At 44.0% G+C, this 19977-nt stretch overlaps 1 protein-coding gene across 1 annotated transcript; it reads left to right on the forward strand.

The window, feature by feature from the left end:
• Window positions 1–14461: 14461 nt before the first annotated feature.
• LOC119650308 (baculoviral IAP repeat-containing protein 7-like) lies at window positions 14462–16151 on the forward strand. The gene has a single exon (XM_038052953.1). The coding sequence runs from the start codon at window positions 14502–14504 to the stop codon at window positions 16074–16076; it is 1575 nt and encodes a 524-aa protein (XP_037908881.1). The 5' UTR covers window positions 14462–14501; the 3' UTR covers window positions 16077–16151.
• The last annotated feature ends 3826 nt before the right edge of the window (window positions 16152–19977 follow it).

Genomic DNA, 19977 nt, shown 5'->3' on the forward strand with positions numbered 1-19977 from the left:
GCAAGGGCTTACAGCTTTTGCAAAGACTTACGGATCGGAAAAATAATGTTTTTTGCAAGGACCCCGGTCAGCAGAAAGAAGCTGTGGCTCATGTTCCTCTTTTCAGGTGGTGTCAGGTTTTCAAAGGAAGAAAGTGAAAAGTCAAATACAATGATCCACATCACGGTGCAGATAGTGTATGAAAGGAAAGCTGATCTGTTACTCCTCGGCGGGCAGTACTGAGATTGGAACTCACTATCGTAGCTTGCTTAACTACTAAGTGCGGGCCAATAGTCGAGGAGACGGCTTCGCGTGGGTTCGCTGTGCGAAAGTCACTCTTTTCAGTGTTAAGCTTGCCCTGAACGAATTTATGTCCGCTTTTTGGAATAGGCTTGGCGGCTTGGAGGAGGAAATTCGAAACACGTAAGGGAGAGGTCTAGTTCGAAGCCGGAGCCCTCGAATCGTGCATGCCTCGACTAGATTTTGCAACCGCACATATTTTAGAAATGCTGCCAACTCAGGACTTATTGTCCTGAATGTTGGTAACAAGGGCGCTCTTCCTGCGGCACATTGCAAGGCTTGTAGTAATTATTAAGAGCAAAGGCGACCTCGATGCGTCGTCAAATTTCTATCTGCTCAGTATGATCGATAGGGTGGGGAAGCTGTTCAAGAAGCTCATTAAGGGGGTCATCCCGTGTGAAGGCCGTTTTTTTTCGCTTTATTTAGAAATTTATTGTGAAGAACTGGATAAAGATGCAAATACGAATTTTTCACCATATGTTTATTAATATTTTGAGCATGCGCAGTTCATTATTAAAATGCTGAGCAATTTATACACCTAGCTCCAAAAAAGGGTGTTTTTCTGCTGCCACGATAGAGGGCGCTGCGATTATCTTGAAGAAATGTAAACGGGATTTTAACGTGCAGACTTAAGCACAGTCCGCGAACTAGGATTATTAAAAAATATTAAAAGCTAAATTTTTGGTGTCTTGTTAAACTTTTGAGAATTTTGGTGCTTCTTTAAGGTTTCTTTAATGAATAAAAAAAAAAATTACTGAATGATTCGGAATGATCCTAGTTTGCGGACCGTAGAAATATGTTCTGAATAAGTGGTGAAAATTTCAGAAAATTTCGTTGGGTAGATTTTGGGCTATGGTGGCAGCCGATTTTCAGCATGCAGTTACGACAAAAACGCATTTAAAAAGTAGAATGCTATTTTTAACCCTAAAATCTTAACTGGCCATTAATCTGTTCTACCTAATCCATAAACCTTAGGTTTCTTGAAGAAACACACGTACAGCCTTGGCTTTAATTTTTGTGCCTTTAGCAAAGTCATTCGAAAGCCATTCGGACTGATAAATACGCGCTTTATTTCGGCGATCGACATAAATCGGGCCTGTGACATATTACGTGTTTAACACTATAATTTCCGAACGAGTCCGAGTATCAAAAAATCACTTTGTTCATATATTCCACACTAGATCTAGATACAATTGATGCCAAAAAAAAGTTCGATTCCACGGATCCGACACATGGAATGGCTCCCTTAAGCTGACTGACGCAATACCTGCTGTGGCAGAGAACTTACTAAAACAATATGAGTTAGAGTGAGCAAATACCTTCAGATCTGCGAGCGGGTGACACATACTTCAAGCAGTGGAAAATTGCTGCCATATTTCAGGCTACCATTTTGGGATATTGGCTGATTATTCAAAGGATTTGCCCTGCTCTGCTACACTCGGGAAGAACTGCTTAAAATGGAGGACACATCACGGCTCAGAAATGAGATGCCTGATGAATCGCATCACGTCATATACGCAGGTGATGTTGCGGAATATAACATATCGATGGCCCAATCTGAATTTCGTCTGGCTCTTGTAAATTTCGAAGTGGTCCTCCTGATCAAGGACAGTCTTCCCACATTCCTTCCTGTTCAGGTTGGTGGAACCATGGTCTTGTCGAAATGGTGAACTTAGAATGACTGTGGATTGCCGACTGATGTACAATGTGAGGGTCCCTTATCTGATACGCGTCGTTTGCTGATGAGTGCCATTCAGTCAGTCATTCTTTATGGTTCTGAAGTATAGGCTGACTCTCTTAGTAATAAGGTGTACTGCAAGCGCCCAGTGCAAGTACAACGATGAGGCGATGTACGAGTTGTGTTCACCTTTCATGCGCCCACGAAGCCAGCAGGAGTTATTTCGATCGCTCTCTATGTCTTGTGTGTGTGTGTGTGTGTATGGTGGGGGAGAAGCTACAGCTTCTGAGCACTCAGGCCGCGTTGGCCCATTGTACTCGCCTCCCCCGTCTAACGGAATATTCCGGATTCGTTAACGTATCGCAGGATTTCCGTTAGTGGATGTGATGCAACCCGTCGCAATTGGAGGACATCGGCACCAAAGATCTGATGCCTGATGCGTCCATAGGCGGGGCATTCACATAGGAAATGCTCCGTGGATTCCGCTTCCTCATTACAGGAGGGACACGTATCATCTTCGGTAATTCCTATTCTGACCATATGCCCAGCTAGTGAATTATGGCCTGTCAGAATGCCCACAATACACCTGCAAGTCCTCCTGCTTTTCGACAGGATAAACTTTGCAGTACGTATGTTGGGTTCTGGCAGGAAAAGTTTGGTGTGTCGAGCAGCATTTAAGCTCTGCCACCTGTCGTTATGGGAAACTTGTTCCCAGTTTTTGAAAACAGATTTAGCCAATGCTACTGATACCCCAATTGCTGGCTCCGGTCCCGACATAGGGGAGATTGACCCCTCTTTCGCTAAAGCGTCCGAGATTTCATTTCCCTCTATGCCACAGTGACCAGGTACCCAGAGTAGTTCCACCGTATTGAATCTAGACATAGAGTTCAAACGGTTTCTGCATTCCTGAACGATTTTCGAGGTGATCAAAGGACTGCTCAATGCCCTCAGTGCAGCTTGACTGTCACTGCAGATTGCGATGCGCCTGCCCTTCAACCGCTCGTCAATCACCCAGTTTGCCACCCTTAGGATCGCATAAACTTCGGCTTGAAAAACCGTTGCATATTGTCCCAAAGGAAAAGCCCACTTCTCGTTTTTATTCGAGAGGTAGACTCCGGCTCCAGAACCCTCTTCTGTTTTTTGAGCCATCGGTGTAGAAGACTTCCGTATATCCCGCCACGCATTCCTCTGGGTTTTCCCAGTCCTCTCTACGCTTCAGGGTAACTTCATATCTTCTACCAAACAGATGTATGGGGACACGAGAATCGGAAGGCATTGTAAGAACTGGATTCAGTCCTCTCAGTAGCTCTTCCAATGCTCTGTGCCCCCCATATCCGTTGTTTTCCCATAGATCTAATCGAATTAGCCTATGAGCTGCTCTCATTGCAGCGCTTTGAATAAATATATCCAGGGGCTGCAAATTGAGTAATGCATTCAGAGCTGCGCCGGATGTCGTGCTCATGGCACCAGTGATACCCAGACAAACAGTTCTTTGCAGTGCGTCTAGTTTACGGTGAAAACCTTTTTGTCTCACCTTAACCCACCACACTACGGATGCATATACGAACATCGGCCTAATGATGGCAACGTATATCCACATTACCACATGAGGCCTGAGTCCCCATGTCGAGGCAAAGGTCCGTCTGCACAGCCCATAAGCTGTGAGAGCTCGTTTCATCTTTACCTCTACATGTTTGTTCCAAAGAAGTTTTTTATCTAGAGTGACCCCCAGATATTTCACTTCTTCGGAGAGTTGAAGGGTAGTACCCCTCATCTCAGGGAGACAAAGTCCATCCAGTTTTCTCCTTCGTGTGAATAAAACCATTGTGGTTTTATTTGGATTAACTGACAAACCATGTCTAAGGCACCAGCTGTCTATCAAATCAACGGCACGCTGTATGTTCCTACACACCGTTCCAAGATCCCGATCAACAGCAAGTACAGCCACGTCATCAGCATAAGCTTGAGCGTGTATTGGCAAATTTTGCAGTTCGCAAAGCAGTGAGTCGATCAGCATACTCCACAGAAGTGGCGAAAGCACACCTCCTTGGGGACAGCCCTTCGTCGCTTCCGTAGTCAGGTAGCGATCGACCCCTACCTCAGCGCACAACAACCTTTGCGTTAGCATAGCATGGATCCACTTAATTAAAGCATCATCAACACCATGCGCTCTGGCGGCATCACAAAGTTTTTGAAAAGGCGCACAGTCAAAAGCCCCTTCAATGTCCACGAACACCCCCATCGCGTACTCACCATTCAAAGTTGCATCCTCTATCTTTGTGACCAAAGAATGAAGAGCAGACTCACAGGACTTTCCACGTTGGTAAGCATGTTGGTTTTCACTAAGTGGGTGTGACCTAAGTGCGTTTCCACGAATATGACGCTCCACCAGTCTCTCCAAACCTTTCAGCAAGAATGAAGTCAGGCTGATCTGTCTGAAGTTCTTTGGATTAGAATAGTCATCTTTCCCAGGTTTCGGTACGAAAACTACCTTAACCTGTTGCCAAGAAGAAGGCACGTAGCCCAGAGCAAGACATCCTCGAAAAATATTTCTTAGAGGTCGCTCTAAATGCTCCATACCCTCCTTTAGCATTGCCGGATAGATGCCATCCATACCAGGTGCTTTGAAATGTTCAAAGGACAGTATAGCAGCTCTCACCTTTTCATGGGTAACAACCGCTTTCGCAGTGTTCCAGTTCCCCTTGCAACACTTGCGTGTTGAAGGGGTTGCAAGAACCGTCAACTCTCCCCCTACCACTTCTCTCACCCGTTCTCCCGGGTGGTGTACTTCCAGGAGGGTCTGTACTGAGTCCAGTCTGGAGCTCGTGAAAGTACCGTCGGGTTTTCTAAGAGAATCCAACTTGGCCGACTCATCCCTTTTGAGGACTCTGCACAGCCTTGAAGTCTCCCTTTCGCCTTCCAGTTCCTCACAGTACGCTCTAAAGGAGTCTCGTTTCGAGCACCTCACGAGCCTCTTATATTCACGTTGTGAGTTCCTGAAATTTAACCAGTCTTCGTCCTTGTTACTTTTGCAAGCACGATTTAGAAGTCGCCTGGTTGATTTCCTGAGTTTTTGCAGTTCTCGGTTCCACCAAGGAACCGTTTTACCGCTTTGGCCTCGGGAAATAGGACAAGCCTCTTCATAGCACTCTAAAAGTGTGCCGTTCAGAGCTTTCAATTCATCTTCCAGCACCAAAGGAGTCCTTAGTCGCCTAGGGAACTGTACTTTACTGCCAAGAAGTTCATTGAACTTTGCCCAATCCGTTTTCCTAGGGTTCCGCCTTTGTACTGCAGACTGTTCGCCCGCAATAGTCAGATTGAATTCTAGATATCGGTGAGCTGACAGTGAGACCTCGTCTAGCACTCGCCAGTGTGTAATCAACTCTAACAATTTTGGGGTACAGATTGTTAGGTCAATTACTTCGCTTCTTCTCGGTCCCACGAACGTAGGGGCGCACCCTACGTTTGCAATCATAAGACCAGCTGAAGTGATGAAATCAAATAGCTTCTCTCCTCTTGGATTGCATTTGCTACTGCCCCAACAAATATGTTGAGCATTCGCATCGCAACCTATTAAGAGTTCGAGACTACTTGATTCTGCATACGCCACCAGATCCCTAAGTTCTTGCGTCGGTGGAGGATACAAAGAATCATAGGGTAAATAAGCGGAGGCAACTATGATGTTTTTTCTCTCGCCATTTATTTGGTATTGTATGATGACCGTAGCTAAGTCCTGGGAACAATATTGTCTCAGCATAGTTGCCTCTAACCGTCTTGACATCAGGACGCAAGCTCTCGGTCTTATGGATCTTTCGTCGTAGAAGATCCTAGCCCCCTTTACTGATCCAATGCCACAGATTCTGTTAAATCGAACCCACGGTTCTTGCACCAGAAAGATATAGGGGAAATCCTGCAGCTTTGTCATTCTCGCTGCCAACAGGTAGGAGGGAGCTTTGGCATGCTGCAGGTTGATTTGACCAATCTTTATGTTTTTCGACATAAACTTAGTCTATTGTCGCTGACAGAAGAGTCTGGTGCGTCCAGTGTGGATCTTACCGGGGTTTCCAGTTTATCCCCACCTTCCGCCGGAGATTCCGCTTCCTTGTGTCCGATTTCTCTGGACGTTACCGCGCCTAGTGGTACAGCCACGTCCATGTCCTCATTCCCAAGGTGCTCCATCTTCCTTCGCAGTGCTCTCTTCTGCCGTCGGCTTCGGGCCTTTCCAGGTTCACGGTGTCCGGACCGCTTGGATCCATTTCCACACACCGGCGTTAAACCAGTAGCGTCCACGTCACCAGCTTCCCGTTCTTCCGCTCTTCCTGGTAAGGATGAAGGAGAAGGTTCTGACAGGCAGAATTCAGCCGTAGTCGGATTTCCAGTTTCTCCCAATTTGAAAGTTTCCGTACTTTCCTTTCTGGCTAACTTCGCCGTAGGCACCAAGTGCAAACTTTCCACTGAGTCGGAAAGCATGCCTTCTACAGATTGATCTGTAGGCGAATATGAATGTGGTGAGGCCTCCAAAATCCGCGCCTCGGCCGCGACATGATTGCTCATGGTCGCGGGTGGATTCGAAGTCTGTGACTTCTTACCACTTGGAGAGTTTAAATCCATCGTTTCCATATTCATATTTTTGGACACCCTTAGTGTAGTAGTAAACTACTACAGGCTCCCCCACCACGACAAGGTGGTGTCCGAGGGGGAGTCTCTATGTCTTTATCGCTTATAAAGAAAGAGCTGGCACTCAGAGTATAGTAGGAATGTAGGGAAAGAGAATTAAGGGGTAGATAGATCGGTTGACTCTCATCTATAATTAAGGCCATGTTAGAAAACGAAGACTCGTGCAAAAGAGTGGCACATTACACTTAAGGCATTGTTTAGGCGATAAAGAGGGAGATTGATAGGAGGGATACCCCGGCAGCTGAGGCCCTCTGTACCACAGGTTCTAATCCTACATTAAATAGGCCTGACCTGAGGTAATGTTTCAAATGTTGCGGGTTAGTGTCCTAGACGCAACAGGGGGTGTTTAGTGAGTAATCTGTTTGTGACTGGAGTCCCGCCCGTAAGTGTATTTCACCACCCTACCTAAATAGTCAAATAAGTCACGAAAGAAGTTTCGATGTGACAGGCGACCCCTCATATACGGTAATGAGCAGCTAAAGAAGCACGTGGTCACGATTCTCAACCGTATCACATCCAGTAAAGTTCCGCTTCACGTGGGGCAAATGGCCAATCATCATAACATGCGAATATGAAGTGTTCCTCTAAAGGAGAACTGAAACCATCTCGGCCATCAAACGGGGTAAACCCGCTAGGCTTGCTAGTCTTCCAGCAGAGTTATTCATCGCCTTTCCTACAGTTTCTGCAGATCTACTACTTCCACTTAAACAAAAAAAAATCTTACAAATCTGAAATCTTTCCCAGATAGTGGAAGGAAGGGATGATCATCAGGATTTAAAAAAATGTGCTGTGTGTTCAGAGCGTGTGGAAGTAACTATTCTAAGATGGCGCGCATCTCCTAGAAGGAGCTGAAACATACTTCTGCAAACAGTCAACAAAAGTGCGTGGGTGTACTGCGTATCGTATTCATCGAAGTAGTCGGTCAATGTCAAATATGTGGATTCGATTCGATCTACCTTGGCAAACCAGTTTCTTTGAAGAATTCTTAAAACTTTTTGGTGGCAGTTGAATTATATGCCTCAATACGACCGTTGAGCAGAATATTTTCTTGGGGTCGTCGTTAGCACAGTTGCTATCAATATCTTTCCGAGTAGCCTTCTGTTGCTTCTCATCACTAGACGGATGCCGAGAAGCTCATCGATTTTATGACTTTGACACCTTTAAACAGGAGTTTCAATGGAATAACGCAATGTGTCGTCAGTGCCTATTTTTCTATGTGGTCACACTGCGTGCATCTTTGGTGCAATTTCTACTAGTAATGCTTGTGGTACCTCATTGTTTTGTTGAATTAAAAATCAACCTCTGCTCTTAGCCTTCCCCGAACTATCCTGAACTTAATGATTCAAATGATTGACCACTTTCTTGTCCCCTTACTTAGTGCAGCTTCGGAAAAATTCGTACTATGTTTAATGGGCGTGAGCTTTGTTGCTGGTTTCCCCGCATGCCTTAATTTTCCTGACGGAAGAGACTCATTTGGTTTCATTCGGAATATCGGCCGACGATTTAGCCGCGTCCTGAGACCACGTAGTGACAGCATAAGCCTTTCCATCGCTTCCAGCGTAAAGTTCATATCGTTTTGCAGGCGGAGTATTGCATTATCGCTTAAGTACCAGTTACCTAGGCTTCATATTAGGGGCTTAGTTCACTCCACTCAGTCCGAGATGTTGTTGACGTTTCGGTAGAAGCGAAGCTTTCTAAAGGTTTACATCAAGCTAAAACTTTGAATATCATTATCCCACTAGTTCTTTGTTAGAGATAGTGTCAGGCCAAAGTAACCCGATCCCATGGTAGAGACCGGTGTTAACGAAGTTTTGGAACTTTCGACTAGTAGTGGCGTAGCAGAGGGAGAAGGGGAAGTTTCTCGGAAGATCGTGGAGGAGCCTGGATCAAGTTGCCAAGAACAGATGGAGCATAGCTGTGGTTGATGTACTATCGCCCCTATAAGGATTAATGGCAGCCATGTAAGACAGAATATCAACACCACACTCATATGGAGGCATCACTGCGATTTTTTCCAGTTTTTCGGATGGATAGGTTCTGAGAACGAGACCTGTTTCACTTTCTGGTGGTCACAGTTTGTGCCCTATCTACCCTATTTTTCACCCAATATCTGAAATAAAATTAGTTTCGAGGAGTACTATTTGAGACCCATTTCTAAAATGTTAGATATTGCCTTCTGTTTGTAGTTAAGTCTAAAATTGATAGGCCAGTAGCTTACTCCAAACTACAATTTTACTACTACTACTACAGTAGCTTTGTACTGATGAAGGGGGCAAGTTGCTCCCGAAATATATATACATAAAAAAATAAAATTGTATTTTGGAGTAAGCTACTGGTCTATCAATTTTATATTTGAGTCCTTTCAGCTGATATGTCACATGAACATATCCTGTATGGGGAGCCCTCCTTCAAACTTAACACAAAATGGCGTCACTCCCGACATGTAAAGAGGCACACAGACCATATGCTCTCACCGAATTTCGTGACAATCGGTTCAGTAAATCAGGTCTGACAGACCTGAAAGACATTGAACAGACCTGACAGACATTGAAACTTTTAATCCAATAAAAGGCGTGGCTCCATCCAGTTTAGAAGATGCCAAATATGTGTACAGGGTTCCTCCCATTGTCATCTCACCATTAAATGTATCATCTGCAGCGGGGAGCATCATTACCCCCATTGAGAGGTAAGTGATAAAGAGCCTGAACGCATTGTGCAAATTGTGCATGAGTTATTACCCAATATAGGAACATCAGTTATTAAATCTATTGGAGTCATAATAGAACAATCGGGCGCCCATTCGAAAATCACTGCTGCTTATTTTTCGGTCGGTAACATCAACAATGTTAATGGTAAGAGATTAGATTTTTGTTTGCTACTTGTAGTCTAGTCTAAGATTGATAGAAAAGGGCGACTCTAGGTAGATTTGTACTGGTGAAGGGGGTAAGTCCCTCCCGAAATATATATTTACATTAAAAACAAAAATTTTAGTTCGGGGGAAGCTACCCCTTGTCTATGAATCTTAATGGTATTAAAAAAAGTCCTTTAAAAATGATTAACGAAAATTGTGCCGCTTCAAGGGGAATTTTTTAATTGCTGTCTTGCAGTAATGGAGACGAAGATGTTGCGTTGGACTAGTGGCGTGACACGTTTTGATCACATCGGAAATGAGGATATCCGCGATCGTTATGGAGTTGCACCTATCGTGGAAAAATTGCGAGAGAGGCGCCTTCCACGGTATGGTCACGCAATTCTCGCTAACGAGAATTCACTTCCCAAGATTGGTCTGGACATCGAAGTCGATGGTAAACGACCAAAAGGCAGGCCGAAACAATGGTGGCTTAATACGCTGGATGGGGATTTAAAAGCCTCGAGATTACACCCAGATCAGGCATTCGATAGAGCCAAATGGCGAAACCGACCACGACGAGTCGATCCCGCTTGTGAACGGGACAAAGGCTGAAGAAAAAGAAGAAGATGGAGGTCTTAATTGTAGGCACTCCAATTGACGCTGCAGCAAAAACAATAGCTGGGGTAACATCTTAAAAGACTTTCATCTCACGCGCCCTTAATTACGGATGATCCAATTTTTGTCCCATTCAATAAAAAAGCATCACCATCAATTTTAGATTTAGTCATTTGTAATATTCAATATATTTGTTCTAATTTAGAAGTGGTAAATGCGTTCAATTCGGACCATTTACCAGCTTTGTCTATGGTCTTCACTTCTTCCTTAACGGACCATTTAGCGGACACTTTTGATAAAAATGAAGAGCTTCATGATGCTGCAACGGAACAAAATGTTGACAATGTGATTAGAGGATATAAAATAGCGGGTAAGTCCGTAAACTTCGCAGCTGTTTTTATCAAACCGAAGGAACCAAAAATCAGTTGTTTATCTAATGCACATTTTGGCTATTATCCAACTGTGTGGAAGTCTGCAAAGATCATACCAATCCCAAAGCCCCAAAAACCATCTCATCTTGCTAATGTTTATAGGCCTATAAGGTCATCTATCAGCGTCTACCAGAATTTGGTTTCAAGCAAAAGCTCTCAACAACCCATCAGTTATTGCGGGTGCAAAGTACAGATTGCACAAAACAAAGCGCTGGAATTGATATTAAATCGTCCAAAATTCTTTCGCACAAGGACACTCTACTCTTTAGCCAACTAAGTCGGCGTTGAAGTGAAGTTAAAAGAAATTGAAAAAAAAATTATAAGGGAAACTTAACCATTGGCAAGCCTCTAATAGCATCCTTGAAGGATAAAGCTTCTTTTAATAATTATTTGGTAATTATGTAGTAGGTTAAGATAGGATAAGGTCTAATTTAAGGCAAATTTAAAAGGTTTTTATTTGCCATTTTCCTTGATTAATAGTTAATATATCTATGTTTAAACAAGGTGGTCAAAGGGTAGTATAGGTCCCAGCGCGAAACGTGGATTGGTACCCACGATGGAGCATAAAACCTGCGAAACGCCTGCTGAATCAACACCAATAACTTTACTACCAAACCCTATCTCCACCTCCACGTGGTGACTGCTGGGAGCTCTTTCTTAACGAAAAGCTGCAGACGGAGAAGGATGAAGGCGAGTCTCTCGCGCCTAAAAACGGGACGAATTGTACCAACTGGTCCTCCAGGTCCTCCTCCAGGTTGGGGATTGAGTAGGGCTGACACCCCTACACGGAAAACAACTTATTATGAACCCACAATAGGAGCCTTGGGCTGGACGGATTACACAACGAGGAACCCGGCAACGACAAAGGAATAAAGATTTGCGCATTTTCCCATGGAACGTGCGCTCCCTGTACAGAGATGAAGCTGATGAGCAGCTAGCCGATACCCTGTCCCAATATAAGGCTGATGTAACAGCGTTACAGGGGATGCGTTGGACAGGAACCGGTTTCCTGGAGCAGATTCGTTACACCATATATTATAGTGGCCATCCAGTACACCATGTGTTCTGAGTAGGTTTCTTAGTCAGGCAAAAAATGAAACTGCTGTTATCGGCTTTGAAAACATAATCGAACGGCTATGTACTCTGCGCTTGCGAGGCAAATTTAGAAATATAAACCTCATTAACGTTCACGCGCCTACAGAGGAGACTGCAGAGTCGGAGAAGGATACCTTCTACGAGGCAGTAGAACGAACCCTCGAAGCCTGTCCCAGATTTCATATCAAAATCATACTTGGGGATTTTAACAGTCAAGTAAGGAAGGGGCCCGTATTCAGGCGATTCGTTGGCTCCCATAGCTTACACCAAAATACAAATCATAACGGACTGCGGATCATCCAATTAGCAGTGGTTTGCGCGGAAAGCAAATTGACCACGTGTTGATCGAATGCCACCACCTCTCAGCCTTGATGAATGTCAGAACATATTATGGGGCAATATAAACTGGGATCACTATCTCGTTGGCATGGTGCTCCGAACTCGAATAAAAACACCACCCAGAATCCCCTCTGACAATCAGGTGAGAGTTAACACTGAAGCCATCTACAGCACAGCGCTGCATTATACCAATAAGAGGGAAACGGATACCGCAATAACCGCAGTCAATAGAGATCCTGTGGATGAAGCATCAATAAATGATTTTGACAATCACCAAAAAAAAAGTTATTGTTAATACGGCCACAAACATACTTGACATACAGTCAGGAAGAAAGTCGAAACAGCGGGTTCTGAAAGGACGCCGGCACGAAGCGACTTCACAGACGGAATAAGGAAGCGTGAGAGAACCAACAGGTCTGTGAACACAAAAAGTACCGCACCAGGCGCACAAGTTTTACCAACAAGTCAGTAGGATGAAGCTTTACACATCTCTATGTTCATCCTGACGAGACAACGAGGGAGGCAGCAATTGTAGAGGTATCACGTTGCTGAGTACCATCTATAAGATATTCTCCGCTATCTTGCTAGGGCGGATAGCCCCATACGCTCAGAACATCATTGGCCCATACCACTTTCACTTCTGGCAAATCAGCAACAGATCAGATTTTCTCTGTGCGGCAAGCGATGGAAAAACTGTTGGAATATGGACATCAGTTGCACCATCTCTTCATCGACTTTAAAGTCGCCTATGATAGCATAGCCAGGGTAAAACTGTACACGGCCATGAGAGAATTCGGTATCCCGACGAAATTGATAAGACTAACTAGGCTGATCCTGACCAATGTGCGAGGCCAGATAAAAGCAGCAGGATCACTCTCAAGACCATTCGACATCAACAACGGTCTATGACAAGGAAATGCCCTATTATGCGTCCTCTTTAACCTGGCCCTCGAGAGGGTGATCGGTGATGCTGAGGTAAATGCAAGAGGTACGATCCTCTTTAAGTTCACCTAACTACTGGCCTATGCTGACGATATCGACATCATGGGAAGAACCACCCGAGACGTACAAACTACCTTCATTCAGATCGAGCAGGCGGCGCGAGATCTTGGGCTGCACATCAATGAAGGCAAGACAAAGTATATGGTGGCAACGTCTGCACCGAAAAGCAACCAACCAACAACACCAAAGAGCCCTGGTCAAACAGGAAGAATAATGATAGGAGAATACAATTTTGAGACCCTTTATAATTTCTCCTATCTAGGGTCGAAAATCACAACCGATAACAGCTACGATGATGAAATGCGCACACGGTTGTTGTCAGCCAACAAAGCCTATTTCAACTTACAAAAACTGTTCTGCTGGAAACATCTCACCATAGGGTCAAAGCTCTTACTGTACAAGACAATGATCTTGCCAGTCCTCATATATTCCTTGGAGACTTGAGTTCTTAGCAAGAAGAATTGCGAACTCTTGGCCGCGTACGAGGGAAGAATCCTCTGAAAATGGTTGGCCCCCCACATGAGGATGGACGATTCCGTAGTCTACATAACGACGAAATGAGTGATACTATGACCATCCGGTTGGGGATAAAATCCGGCTCAATAGGTTATGGTGGGCGGGTCACTTAATCCGTATGGATGAGGATGATCTCACCCGAAAAGTTTATAAGGGCAATATCTACGGTAGAAAAAGAAGACGTGGCAGACCCTGCCTAAGATGGAGCGATGGCGTAGGTCAGGACGTCAGACAGCTTTTAGGGATATCGAATTGGTTGACCTCGGCGCAAAACCGAGATGTCTGGAGTTTCTTATTAAGGCAGGCCTAGACCGGATACCGGTTGTTGCGCCGTTGATGATGATGATGATATCTATGCCAGCAGATTGTCTTTAATTATAAGATGTATAGTCAAAAATGGCTGAACTCTTAGATTATTTTTATCACTGTCATCGAGATTGTACATATCAATTATTGGCAATAAACTATATATATATATAAATGCTCCTAAATACAAATGGAACTGTGATGAACGCCAGGTTTTTTACATAAAGGGGCAAAACTTTTCATCCGTGAAGTATCCGGTTATATTCTGCTGATTTAAATGAAATTGTCCATTTCGTATATTTTGGAGTTAATAACTAGAGTCTGGGCATTTTAGAATTTCACGCATGTCATTTCCCTCTAATTAATTGTGATCGTAAATTTAGCGATAATCGTCAGTTGATTTTAATCAAATTTATCAAATACGTGCGAGCAAATGTTTCCGCTTAACTCTCATACTCGCATGCACTTCAAATTCCAAAATTAGACTATATACTCGTACCTTTGTTGGATATGATACTTAATATGCTGATAGTGATATTATCAGTTTACAATCGGCAAATTGAAAACATACAAGTACCCACTTCCCCCGAAAACTCCTGATAAAGAACGGGATAGATTATTATTGATAAGCATTTAACAATTTTTGTGACTTTCACTTGTGCTTTGGACAGTTTGGTTAATTAACCGAAAGTGATAAAGTGTAGTGAATACAATGGCAGGGAAACTTTCAGGAATATCTGCAGTTATTGCTTCATACAACGACGCACCCAAATACGTGAAGGCCAAATCGGAAGAACTAGCAATCGCAGGACTGCACTACACAGGGAACAGCGACAAAGTACGGTGCGAAAGCTGTGGAGTAGTTCTGAATGCGGGAAGTAATTACAACTTATGGAATGCGCATATTCGGAATTCGCCGAACTGTTTATACGTGCAGTTGATCCAGAAGTATATAACCCGGGACCCCATTGTTCAGGCAGAACCAAAAGTGAAAACACAAACCCTAACTGAAGCACTATCCTCTGTTGTAGCATCGTATGAAAATGCGCCCAAAGTACTAAAGTCGAGAGCAGGAAGATTCGCTATGGCAGGTTTTCGATACACAGGGCAAAAGGATCAAGTGCAATGTCAAAGCTGTGGTAAGGCATATAGCAAATTCACTGAACAAATTGATCCCTGGCAGTTCCATTCAGAGAACCAGCCTGAATGCAAGCATGTTCAACTTATCAAGGAGTACGCACTCTTAAATGGCTCGTATCGTCAGGATTTACCGTCAATGCTGGCGTCATTTGACAGTGCACCTGACCATCTAAAAAGACGGGCAGCGGAGTATGCCATGGCAGGTTTCTTCTATTCAGGTCGGGCGGATGAAATTCGTTGTTATAGTTGCAATTTGACATTGTCAAAGCTTAATGAATTCTCAAATCCCTGGAGATCTCACTATGAATTTAATTCTAAATGTGAATATATAACGCTAATTAAAAAGTCCGGAATAATTGAAACTATATGTAGACAAGATTTACTCACAAATCTGCAGTCTTACGAAAAAGCTCCTCCTGCATTAAAGAGTAGAGCGAGGAGGTTTGCATTAGCAGGATTCATTTACACTGGAAAAAGTGACGAGGTATTGTGCCGTACTTGTGACTCACAGTATTCCAAATGGGACTTGGGTACGGATCCGTGGCTAACTCATACCCAGCGAAATCCTGAATGTGATTATGTAAAAATTTTACGGAAATATGAAATAATGGATATTACAGATCAGGACTTGTGCAGCAAAATTGAGTCTTTCGAATTTGCACCAAATAATCTGCGCCAGGCAAGAGTAGAATTCGCTCAGGCGGGTTTTTTTTATACGGGACAAGGCGACCATGTGAAATGCTATTCTTGTGGTTTAGGAAAGCATAATTTCAGAGGACCACTGAACCCTTATATAACGCACTTCAAAAGTTCACCAGAATGCAGATATCTGAAGCTTTTACAAAAATACGGAATTGTGGTCAGTGAAAGTGAAAGCAGCAAAATCAAGAGTTCCATGAACACCCGACTAACATCTTCAGGTGCATCATCTGGTAATGGAGCAACCAGTGGACAGTGCTCAATGCCAAGGCAGTCGACACCTTCAACGGAAAACAACCAATGCACCATATGCATGGTGAATAATCGGGACTTGGTGCTGATTCCATGTGGACATATTGTGGTATGTAGCTCATGCGGAGCTAAAATTAACCAATGTCCTATTTGTCGAAAGCAGATTGAACGCTCCTTGAAAATTTTCTACTCGTGAGCAATTTCTAATATAAATAAATAACCACTTTTGTATCAAAAATAAATCTTATTCGCAATAAAGACTTTTTGCCTCATAAAATGCACTCTAAATCATGCGATATTGTTCGGTTATTTATTGCAATCAATCCATTGTCTATCTGGGAAATTTTATATTTTTTTTCTAAAAACTGGGTGGTACATTCACAGTTATGGATTTTCTACCGACAAGATATAAAAATAAACTCGCGGTTGAAAGATTGAGAAATTGAGCTTTATTTTCACGTGGGCCTACAATTATTTATGATTAAAGATTTACGTTTAGCCTAATGCTTCGTGTATTAATGTCTTACCGGGACAAGAATGTGTATCTTTTGTAATTCGATGTCTGTAGAAATCGGATTCTACTTATCGTTTTTATTAAGGTTTACTGTCTATCTGTCTGTCTGTCACACGCATTTTTCTAGGAGACGGTTGTAGCGATTGACACCAAATTTGGTAGGAAGGTGGGAACTGTGAACACTCACACATACAGTGAGTTACATCATCCTCTTAAATTCAACGTAAAAGGATGTAACTCACTGTATGTGCGTTCATAGTTCCTACCTTTCTACCAAATTTTTGTTTTTCACCAAATTTAGTCATATGGGGTATCAAATTAAAGCCTCGGTTAGTAGTTTTTGAAGCCGATCTTAGTTCTGACATTTGTTGGAAAGGTGGGTAGTGCGGGGAGTTGAAAATGATCATTTCATCAAATGATTCATGATTCATTCATGATCAAATCAGAAAAAAATCAGGGGGGCTCCGAAATACCTTCCCCACCGACATCTGTTCAAATAAAGTTAATAATAGTGTATTACTATACTTCTTTATAGCATAGAGAGTTGATATTGCAACATAATATGAACACAAAACACCGATGATACCCGGAGTGCCGGATTCCGGTATTCCGACTTGTTTAGATTACTGATTTTGATTAATGAAAATTATTACTAAACAAATAATAGTTATTACTGTCACTGAAATGTCGGTTACAATGTGTTTTCTATTGAAAAGGATACCTTATTACAATCGATTTGCTGGTCCACCTTTTTTTTAAGGAGGGGAAAATTTTCAAAAGATATTGGCCTGGACACGACAGTGTGTGAGGAAATTTACCAACTAAAATCACCCTTGACCAGCGGAATCACCATCACGAGGGGAGTCAGTTTACTTTAATTTGATCACCTTTCTTTTGTACGCATACTGCATGTGTTCCCTATAATTAAGCTTCGCGTCTGTCATCACTATTTCATGGCTGGCTTGGAAGTGATGATATGATTTCCAATTTGAATGATGAGGATCGCTTCCGTTAGACTGGAACTCAATAGTCAACTCTTAACAGCAGTGATTGCTTCGCCAGAGTATACCCCAGCATCCTCGAAATGCATAACCTGCGACCACCGTGCCTTCCTCCGGGGAAAGGAAGACTAAGAACATGGTGGTACATGAAGTTCCACAGCAGTGGTTCCAACTTGGAGCCTTGTGGTATACCCGCGGAGACAACGTACTCCTGTGGTGCCATACCAGAACGTCCATTCTGCGAAATACCTACCGACAATAATTGTGGGATGGGCGAGAATACCAACCTTCGCCTTGGGTTTCCGTATTACGGGTTACCACCACGTAATATTTGTTGGTACTACTCTTTCTGAGAATTGCATTTTCAACCAAGCCAGTAACCAATTTGATGGCATCAATAGTTGATCTGACTTTACGGAACCCATACTGCTGGTTTGAAAGATCTCCTTGGCTGGCAGCTCTGACAGGTTTTGGTGTCTCCTTGGAATTTCTTTCCTCCCCCTGCAATCTATTATAAAGGACTCTAATGGCCTTCACCACCATATTCTTTATGTCCCTCACCATATTCTTTTTGACTCAATTACTTTTGCTCCAAGCTGGGTGAAGAGTAATCTCTCCAGATCAGGGCTCTGCTCTCTATGAACCCCCATGACGTTATTCCTCTTCTTCGCTCCTCCCTTTGGCAAGTATTGACCTTCCTTGTACCTTATCATTAACCTTCCTTGACGTCGGTGGAGAATTCAGAGTTGACAAGTTGATTCTGAATGGGTATTTCCCTTGGTGCCGGAGTACCTCCTGCTGTCGCCCCTCTTGAACATGCGAGGTTTGCACTGTCGACCTTTTTTCATCCAGCATCTGCTTTCACCTTTCCCTGGTTTTATTACCGGTTTTCTTGGTAAATCCGAATCATTTGAAGCATTATATGCCGGGGTGACCAAGTTGTCCATCATTGCGGCACTGCAGTCGAGGGATATCGACGACCCGGAGTCCATTTGTTCATTCCCAAAAGCTGTCGGTGCTTAGGTTGAGAGCCTCCGCAGCGTAAGTTTACTCTTTCTCAAGTCTTCTATGATGGTTTTATGTTCTATCCTTCCCATAACCATTTTGGTCCACGCACCAGAGATGAGCAATCATTAGCCCAGGCACAGTCAGATAAGGAATTGCATGAATACATCAATTAAACTCCGCCGTAACCGGTCCCAAGCCCGGTTGTGAAAGGAGGAGGGATGGATAGCTTCAGCCTGAATGGCTGTACGCCGCCGCAGCGTCTCAGGCGGTAGGTGAGGAAAGTGCAGGAATTTTGCAGTCTTGCAGATTACTCACTGAGGGAAGCTATCCCCACACCTGGCAGTTAGGCACAAAAAGCAAATCCACTTAATGAGAAGAAGGAGAAACTTGAGGTCCGTTACGAGTAACCGGCGGGAGTCGTCTAACCTGGTGACTGGCTCGGGCTCCCGTGATGAACAGCACGGCGTCGAAACCGCTAGTTGTGGGACAGTACCACCTCTAGGTGCCACGACGACCAGGAGCATTATTCCGCCTGCTGCAGCTGTTTCGCCACAATCTGTGACGACCACTTCAGCAGGTTCGCGTAGGCAGCGCATTAAGTGTACTGAAGAAATGAACCTCTTCATCATCCCCTTCTACTACGAAATAACGGCGTGGTCGGGTAAAACAACTTACCGCCCCTTGTTGCACTAGAGATTCATCGAGCGTTTCTCTCAATTCGGGATTATAACTCGCAGCGACATAATCCCGGCTATCATCAGGAAGCGTGTTCGACTTGAGGTCATCGGGGAAACTGGTGACCGAGAGTCGATGGGGGCAGAGGCGGCGGCATCAACAATACAACTCCGAACTGCAGGCAACAGTTTCAGTATTCCCCGAAGCACTCTTCTCTACCGTCCAGCTGAGGTTGGAGACGAATTCCATAGAGCGTGCATTGAATTTTCGGATCCTTTGCATAGACTAGGTATTCCCAGGCTCTATGCATCTCAGCAACTCAAATCAATGACGAGAGTGCATCTCGACTGTGTCCTGATATGTCGCTGTTGCAACTACAACTACTTGTGTATTGTGGTACAGTTGCGGCTGTCAGATTGCCCGGTCAGAAGATTCGCTTTCGTCCTATCTACCGTCCAGCATTGGCAATGCCAACAGACGGGTCAGAAATAAAGTGCAGAGGGTTTGCCGGAGCTATGCCGTCCCCAGCGAAACACCCGTAGTCGAAATTCTGGACACACTAGAGCAGAAACTTTTTGTCATATGCAGTCGGTTACGACGGTATAGTGAAACTCTCTCCAGACGAGTCCAGAATACGCGAGGAACCTGCTTAGTTTTTTCAGATCTCTCAACGAATCCCAACAGAGCGTCCAGACAGTGCAGCTTTCGGTAACGAAAGCGGAAGAATACTGGGGTGGACTTGCTGAGTGGCCCACCACCGAAGACACCCGCCATGTCAATACGCCTGGCGGTGAATTTTGCGGTTGTTACCGAAGAGGAAGTTCGACGAGCCATAAATAGCTCGAAGGAGGAGGGGCACAGGTCTGGATCGGGTGCAGAATTTCTGGTATAAAAAATTT

The sequence above is a fragment of the Hermetia illucens genome, chromosome 2 (assembly GCF_905115235.1).
Source record: "Hermetia illucens chromosome 2, iHerIll2.2.curated.20191125, whole genome shotgun sequence".
NCBI classification, from domain to species: Eukaryota; Metazoa; Arthropoda; class Insecta; order Diptera; family Stratiomyidae; genus Hermetia; species Hermetia illucens.

Coding starts and splice junctions, on each gene's coding strand:
- LOC119650308 (XM_038052953.1), top strand. CDS start 14,502: ATGGCAGGGAAACTTTCAGGAATATCTGCAGTTATTGCTTCATACAAC.